The sequence below is a fragment of the Takifugu flavidus genome, chromosome 14 (genome assembly GCF_003711565.1).
Source record: "Takifugu flavidus isolate HTHZ2018 chromosome 14, ASM371156v2, whole genome shotgun sequence".
Lineage (NCBI taxonomy): Eukaryota > Metazoa > Chordata > Actinopteri > Tetraodontiformes > Tetraodontidae > Takifugu > Takifugu flavidus.
This window is the reverse complement of record NC_079533.1, coordinates 5051602-5060192: the sequence shown is the minus strand read 5'-3', so window position 1 is coordinate 5060192 and position 8591 is coordinate 5051602. Positions and strand designations below refer to the sequence as shown.

The following is an 8591-nucleotide window of genomic DNA, read 5'->3' as shown; positions in this document are numbered from 1 at the left end:
AATTTAGTGGAGTAATTTCCTCTGTAATTTCGGTGTGACACTCTTGCCTAAGCATGCACAACATCAGTGGTCGTCAATGGAAAGTCTCAATAAAGGGAATGGCAAACAAATCAGCTCTTAAGATAATAGAAGAATGAAGGATAGAAGGATGAGTGTTCCGGCCTATTGTTTACACAAGAACTGTCATGAGATGAACTTTATGGTTAATCCATCACCGGTTTGAAAAAGGTCATTTACAGTCTGCAGTCACTAATTAAATCGTCTCCACACGGGACACATTCTTTTAGAGATGTGTTGCTTTTCAGTGATGGAATTCAATAAAACTCATTTGTAATTCACGCACAGCTGGATCTTTATATACAACCATGAATCCCTTTAATCATGCCAGAATATGAAAATTGTGCCCAGTTTATTCAGCTGCAAGTGCGAAAGATTTAGTTAAACTGATTACAAATAGGCAGAATTGAGGTATTCAATGCAAAGGGAGAAGTTTAATTAAAAAAAAAAAAAGTGAAATATTTCAGTTCAAACACCAACAAAAATGGAAATGGCCACCCAATTTAAGTCACGGAGTACCTACTTTTGCATTTACGGAAACTATAAAAGATTTAAAGAACTTTCTTGCTGATGGAAACCTGTGCACCCGCGTGTGTGATTGGTCGAAACGCAGCTACGTCACTCTCAGCCGCCCTCAAACTCCCGCGTCCAACCTAACGCCTGCACAACCCGAAGCTGAGCTCGGCGGAGCGGCTTCCACCTCCGACTGTACCGTCAAGTGTTCCAGGGAGTCATGAATTCTCGGGAAACATTCAACGACGCCGGGTGCAGTTCCTCCGAGGAGGACAGTAACCGTACGGACACGACGGACAGGACCGCGGAGCAGAAGACGCGCGACACGGTGGCTTGTCGGCGGCATCCGTTCAGCGTGGAGGCGCTCATGTCCGGATGGAAGACGGAGGGTCTTCGCCGAGACTCCAGCGACTGCAGACCTGGCTCTGGGGCCGTGTCCACTCTGGGTGTAAACTCACTGTTTCTGTGTCGGGAGATGCAATACCCTCCCGCTGGGAGCCGAAGGAACATCGCACCTTCCTCCCGGGTGAAGTCCGAGGTGTCAGAGTCGGAAGACTGCGCAGCCTGGGTCACAAAGAGCACCTTTTCTAAGCAGCCTCGTAAGTTTCTGCAACTTCATTCTGAGGTTATTTTGCTAGAATATCTGCATAAAAGGGAGCTTTTGCAGAATTCCAAAAGATGCGACCACCAATACATAAAAAGAGAAGAATTGTCTGGAAATCCAGTTTATACCCATTGCCTCCTCATTCTTTTTTATTGATTTTGACTTTGATTTTCTGCATAAATAAAGAATAAAGAACAAAGAGACTAAAGAAGACTAATAAATTATCCAGTGTTTCAGCCTATTTTGGGGTGAGTCAATCAGGCTATACTGTATTTGCCATGTGAACGTCCTGAAATGGTCTGTCTTAAAAGAACCGTTAGTCATTCACATTCTGTGTGTTGTCTCAGGTCACCTGAGCCCCACCTGCCCTCTGAGGAAACACAAGACCAACCGAAAGCCTCGCACACCTTTTACCACCTCGCAGCTCCTGGCACTGGAGAGGAAGTTCCGGCAGAAGCAGTACCTCTCCATCGCTGAGCGGGCGGAATTCTCCACCTCCCTCACCCTGACAGAGACCCAGGTCAAGATCTGGTTCCAGAACCGCCGGGCCAAAGCCAAGCGGCTCCAGGAGGCTGAGCTGGAAAAACTGAAGATGGCTGCTGATGCCAAGAGGGCTGCTTCTGTGGCCGTCACCACCGGGGGCTTGCACCCTGCTTTTACATTACCGCTGTCGCTAGGCGCCATGTCGCTGTATGGGCAGATGTATTCTACTTACCCCCAGCAGCACCACAGATCCGTGCTGCCCATCTCACCTCTGGGCCTGTATACTGCTCCACTGGGCTACGGCATGTACCACTTATCCTAAAGATGGAAATATCACTGACTTTGCTGTTTCCAAGGATACCCGGCCCGGACGTAAATTGTAGACAAGTCCTCGTTGATGTCTTCTTGACTTTAAAAATGCATCAGATCCATTTCTTTGATGTATTTTTGGCCTTTTGAACTGTTTACATGTAGAAACAGGAGGAAGTCCTAGACCAGCTCTTTCTAATGTTTACTTTTATGATGCTTCTGCTGAGTGAGGTCCCCACGGGAACTCCGATAAGAATATTAATTACAGCTTTTAGATGCAGCGCTTCACATTAATGCCTTTCTCTCCATCGGTGCCTCTCTCCAGCAGCTCGGGACATCTTCATCACACCAAGCAATACCAAAGGAGAAGATCTGATTTCTTCTCTGCTATACTGGAAATGTATTACTGAGCACTTTTGTATTTATGGTTGTGAGAACATATATCTGTCTCAAACAGCACACTGAACTTTACAATTCATACTCGGTTTAGCTCAGGTTTCCAGAATGTTTCTTTCAGTACCAGCAACAGCTCATTACCATATGTAAAGGGATAAAAGAGTGATGTGTAAGTCTGCGTTGCTTCCCTTTGACAACATCTTAATTGACCTGCAAGACCAGCTCTGTGTGTGTGTGTGTGTGTGTGTGTGTGTGTGTGTGTGTGTGTGGTGTGTGTGTGGTGTGTGTGTGTGTGTGGTGTGTGTGTGTGTGTGTGTGTGTGTGTGTGTGTGTGTGTTGTGTGTGTGTGTGTGGTGTGTGTGTGTGTGTGTGTGTGTGTGTGTGTGTGTGTGTGTGTGTGTGTGTGTGTGTGTGTGTGTGTGTGTGTTAAACCCGAGTGTGCGGTTTCCCACCAAAGAAAGTCTTGACAAGCCTGTAATGATGCAGCATAGTTTAACTGACTTTAACATTAATACTGCAGCTTTTATTTACCACTTGGTTCAGTCTTCCTTTGAAAAATGTACATAAGAAATGAATATGGCATATTTATGACTGGTTGAGTGGTGTGAGAACTCAAGGCACCCTTTATCTTTATAATTGTTGGGTGTGCCCCCTGCACTGCAACAACATTAAGTCCATGTTGACCTTGGTGGAATTCTTTTAAAATTCTTTTGCATTAACGCCTGTTTCTGCACAGCCAGAGGGTCAGACGTGCGCTTTGTTTCGAATTACATGAGCATCCGTGCAACTTTGATGTTGGGAGGAAATGGTTTATAGGCAGCAGCGTATTTATGAGGTTCCCCTTTAATCAGGACAAGGCAGAGGGAAGTAGAACAGAAAAGGGAAGCAATCAGCCAAATGAAGTGCACACTGGCACGAGTGTCTCGTGTCCTGTGAAACATCATGTTTGCGTTCAGCAAAAGGCTTGAAAAGGATCGTTTCACTGCTGTTGTTCCGTTTTCTGCTACATCTGATAATCATTAAGTCTTTTGTGGAGTTTTTAATGACACTTGCACTTAACATGTGATCGATCTGTGCCACCGCTGTATCCTTATTCTCGCCCACCACCCCGTGGCAACATGTGGTGTTACACGCAGAGGGCCGACTAAAGAGCCCAGAACATTGAAGAAACTCACTGTTAAAAGCCATTAAACCACAAGAAAGTGCGGCGATGACATATATTTGGGTTTTTATATTAGATATTTTAATTTTAGAGCTCCATTAAAGTAGTTTTTGATTTAAACGCAACATTTTACTATATTGCAGAAAAATGTTTTGCATTTTTACAAATATAATACCTAATTTCCATTCTTTTTATATGTGTTTGCTTTATAAATAATATTTATAATTAGTACATATAAAGTGGAGAAGTCAAACCGCGAAGACAAGTTCTTATTTCTTGTTGTGAACCAGTAAGAAATGCAGCTTTGGGTAACCTCACTCAACAATTGAGACACAGATCAGCCTCACACCTGCAGATATTTTCAAGCTTCTTCTGTTTGTTCTGCTCCCTCATGCTTTGCCTCTAAGCCTTCTCATCTATGAAGGGCTACTCTTGGCTGCAGGCCCTGCAGAAATCCCATCTTAGTCTTTCCATCCAAACTGGTGCATTGTGGTCCCCAGTGTGAGCCTGGTCCTTGTTTGAGTTTATTCCTGGTAAAGGGAAGTTTTCCTGCCTCTATTGTATGTTTGGGGCTTCAGGCTGAAAGCAAATCTGAAATGTATGAGATGCTAAATAAAGACCCCGAAAGTCTGCAGAGATGATGACCATTATACCAGTTAGTGGTACTGGGGGGGGGGGGGGTAGGGTTAGGGTTGGGGGAGGTAGCAAGAGAGGCAGGGGAGGGAGAGAGGGAGAAGGAAGAAAGAGGGTAGAGTGGGAAGGAAAATAGAGAGGGAGGGAGGGGGAAGGAATGAGAGCAAGGGATGGAGACACCACACACATACAGTGTACAATTAACACACCATCATGCAGATAGGCCAGAATGGCATTTTCATACAGACTTTATAACACAGGCTGACTCCACTACCACCACCAACACTTCTGTTTATTTAGAGCTGTTCTGTTAATTGCAAAAGAGCAACTAAATAGGGGTAAAACCAACACTGTGCAGTACCAGCTAAAACCAAAAGATGTCACCATAGCAACACTAACCCCTACCATCAGCTGTTTGACTTTAGCTCACTTCTGCCCGACAGCAGCTCGTGGTTCCACAGTCTACTGCAAGAGCTCATAAGGGACGACAGTGAAGCTATGGCAGATTTAGCAGCTGCAGTGAAGTATCACATCAAAACAGGCCAGCACTGGTTTACCTGCCTTTATTAATATCACTGAATAATGGCACTGACACACAGACAGCCAGACTCACACAAACACCCCCCTCACACACACACACCCACCCACTTACACATACACACACACACACACATACCCACCCACTTACACACACACACACACACACACACACAGACACAGAGGCTGGGGCTTCCTTTGTTGTCCCTGGTGGGTAATGCAGTATCGTTGTTCTATTTTATTGAGAAACGTCCTGCTGTGCAGAGGCGGTGACCTCCTGCCGTGCCGCGTGCCTAAACGTTTGCCCAGCTCCAATGAAAATGATCTACGCCGGAGCCCAACCCAGCAGCCTACTGTTGATGTTCCAGAATTAAAAGATGGTGGAGAAGCAGAACTGTCACCCTGGCTTCTGCTGCACATTGTGACCGCAAACCTGCTGTAAGTAGCAGATGGATTCATCTTTCCAATGCTGGGGAGCCTGTAAGGGGGCAGTACTTCCAACTACTGTGAAGATGTTGGTCATTTAGCAATTCAGACATTAGGTTCTCTCCTGTTTCTGCTCCTTTGTATTTTAAATGCCCTCCTACATGAGTAGAACGTTGCAAACATCTTCAACGGGTGGATAAAATAAAGTGTGCAGAGAGACTTCATCAGGTCCTGGAGATATTCAGGTTTGAAGCCATGTGATGTGTGAGAACGTGGCTTTAGGACAGCAGCTATTTATAGATTCGCATGTGTGATTTAATGTGAGCAAGGCTCTTCCTCCATGTTCCTCTGCAGGAATGACACACATATGCATGGGTTCAAAGGCAATGAAGTCAAATGGGGAAAGAACATGCATGTGTTGAACAGAAAGTGATTCCAAGATTCTGATCACTGAGAGCTATGGAAGTGGTTTCTAAGAGTAGCCCAATATTTTAACTTATCAATATTTTAAATTATCAACCTCATTAATCAGGAATGCAAAGAGTCTCCCCAAAAAAATAACTTGCTAAGACCTAATTCTGCTAAGCGCCATCACATTTTACTGCAACAAGATACAACAGTCTATGAAATAATCGAAGATTTGAACACAGGAATGTGTTTAAATTGGCATAAATTCTTAAGTCTCATTCTGAGACTAGAATCTGCGCTTGGTCGTGCTCCTTTTCATTTACGTGTCTGCAAATGGTGTCAAGTTCCCAGCTTCGGGGAACTCTATTGCGGGGTTCTTCCTGCAGGGGGCGTGGTGGAGCCATGCCCCAGCCGCAGCTGGCGTCGGGGACTGGCGCACCTGTAGACTATCGGTAATCAAGCCACCTGTTTATGGACTGTACTCACGGTTTGCCAGCGTTGGCGTGTTTTGTCTGCTCCCAAAACCCCGACGACACTCTTCAGGATATTCCTTGTGACTTTTTCCTTCGTGGATTAGTTTGGAGCCCGTTTCCTGGATGATCGTTTGTATTTTTTCTTCATGGACTACCTTTGACCCGTTCGGGTGGAGTGATGGAGTGATGGTGGAATGGGGTCCATTGGGTATATAGTGGACGGTGGTTGAGAGTGTAGAATGTGGGAAGGAGAGGGACGAAAGGCTGAGAGAATGCAGTAGGATGGCTGTTGCTTTGCAGCAGTGATGCTGGAAGAGAAAGACAGTAAAAGCTGGTAGCTCGAGTCATCAGATCGAATAAGCTGGGAGGATAGAGGACACAGACTATCCAGGGATGATCTCAGGGTAGAGCATATGGTACCAGTGGTAAACCTCTAGAGGAGAATGTACTGGTAGGGGACAAAGTTGACACCATAGTGGAGAAATGGGTGGGAGAGAGTTTGCTGAGATTGCAATGGAAGGAGTCCATGGGTTAGGGAGCAAGGTGTTGGAATCCCACTCATGCTTAGGGATGACGGCAGTAGTGTGTCAATCATAATAGCGATGGAGTCAGCCTCCCGTACCTGGACAGGGAGCTGGTTCCATAGCAGGGGGACCTGGTAGCTAAATGCTCGGCCCCCCATTCTACTCCTAGAAACTCTGGGAACCACAAGTAGACCAGCATTCTGAGAGCGGAGTGGTCTATTGGGCTGGTAAGGTATCACTAGCTCCTCCAGGTAGGATGGAGCTAGGTCTCTGAGGATCTTGTAGGTCAAAAGAAGGGTTTTAAAAATTATTCTAAATTTAATGGGCAGCCAATGAAGCGACGCCATTACAGGAGTTATGTGATCTCTTTTGTCAATACCTGTCAGAACTCTGGCTGCAGCATTTTGGATCAACTGGAGGCTTCTTAAAGAGTTGTTTGGACACCCTGATAATAAAGAATTACAATAGTCCAGCCTGGAAGTAACAGAAGCATGAATTAACTTTTCAGCATCATGCCGCGTCACTAGCTTCCTAATCTTTGTGATGTTCCTCAGGTGAAAAAAGGCACTTCTAGAGACTAATTTAATGTGCGAGTTGAAGGAGAGATTTTGATCAAAAGTTACTCCTAGATTCCTCACATGGAGACTAGATGTTAATGAGATACAATCTAGAGTGATCATATGATCTAATCTATCCCTGAGAGGTTCAGGACCAAACACCATGACCTCAGTTTTTCCTGGGTTAAGGAGGAGGAAATTTGATGACATCCAGGACTTTATGTCTTTAAGACAGGTCTGGAGCTTCACTAACTTCTCTGTCTCCTCTGGTTTCATGGATAAATAAAGCTGAGTGTCATCAGCATAACACTGAAAATTGATCCCATGCTGCCGAATAATGTTCCCTAAGGGAAGCATGTACAAGGTGAAGAACAGTGGTCCACGTACAGAACCTTGAGGAACTCCATGGCTAACCCTACTGTATGAGGAGGGAACACCATGGACATGAGCAAACTGGTATCTATCAGATAAATATGATCTAAACCAGTCTAGTGCTGTCCCTTTAATCCAATCACATGTTCCAGTCTATGTAACAGGATGCTGTGATCAACTGTATCAAAAGCAGCACTGAGATCCAGCAGAACCAGCATAGAGACCAGTCCATGATCTGAAGCTATGAGAAGATCATTAGTAACTTTAATAAGTGCTGTTTCTGTGCTGTGATAAGCTCTAAAGCCTGACTGAAACATCTCAAACAGGCTGTTCCTCTGCAGGTGCTCCAGTAACTGAGTCACCACCACCTTCTCAAGAACTTTAGAGATAAAAGGAAGGTTGGATATTGGCCTATAATTTGCTAATACGTCAATATCCACTGATGGTTTTTTAAGCAACGGCTTAATCACTGCCACCTTGTAGGACCGGGGTACATAACCTGACACTAAAGAACCATTGATCTGGTCCAGGATAGAACTGCCTATCAATGGTAAAACATCCTTCAACAGGTGTGTTGGGAGGGGATCTAAAAGACACGTGGTGGTCTTGGATTTCTTAATTAGCGATGACGCCTCAGAAAAATATATAGGGGTGAAGGAGTTTAAGGGCTCGTTGGAGACCCTGTATGTTCCCACAGTCAGCACATCTGGTGATGGTCCAGTTGTTGGGATGGCCTGGTTAGCTTTCTCTCTGATAGCTAGAACTTTATCAGTGAAGAAGCTCATGAAGTCTTCACCACTAAGGGAAGAAGGGATACGTGGATCTAAAACACTGTGACTCTTAGTTAATTTGGCCACAGTGCTGAGAAGAAACCTAGGGTTGCTCTTATTTCCCTCAATTAAAGAAGAAAAATAAGCTGTTCTAGCCTTGCGAAGGGCCTTTTTGTAAACTAATAGACAGTCTTTCCAGGCTACATGATAGCTGTCTATTTTACAAGAATGCCACTTCCTTTCCAGTCTTCGCACTTTCTGCTTGAGGGTCCTGATATGTGAATTATACCAGGGGGCACACCTCCTCTGATTTACTTTTTTTTTTTCAGGGGGCAACAGAATCAAGCGTGATTCTCAGTGAGGTTGC

The 8591-nt window shown here is 44.9% G+C and overlaps 1 protein-coding gene across 1 annotated transcript; it reads left to right on the top strand.

Annotated features, from left to right (window-relative positions):
* Positions 1–701: 701 nt before the first annotated feature.
* Positions 702–2535, top strand: msx2b (muscle segment homeobox 2b). Its single transcript, XM_057054975.1, has 2 exons — positions 702–1169; positions 1522–2535. Exons 1-2 carry the CDS (start codon positions 791–793, stop codon positions 1977–1979), a joined length of 837 nt encoding a protein of 278 aa, XP_056910955.1. The 5' UTR covers positions 702–790; the 3' UTR covers positions 1980–2535.
* Positions 2536–8591: the final 6056 nt, after the last annotated feature.

What these genes read in the sequence shown, in the direction of transcription:
- msx2b (XM_057054975.1), top strand. Translation starts at nt 791, where the DNA reads ATGAATTCTCGGGAAACATTCAACGACGCCGGGTGCAGTTCCTCCGAG. An exon ending in CACCTTTTCTAAGCAGCCTC is followed by an intron (nt 1,170 to 1,521) that starts GTAAGTTTCTGC and finishes GTGTTGTCTCAG; the next exon opens with GTCACCTGAGCCCCACCTGC.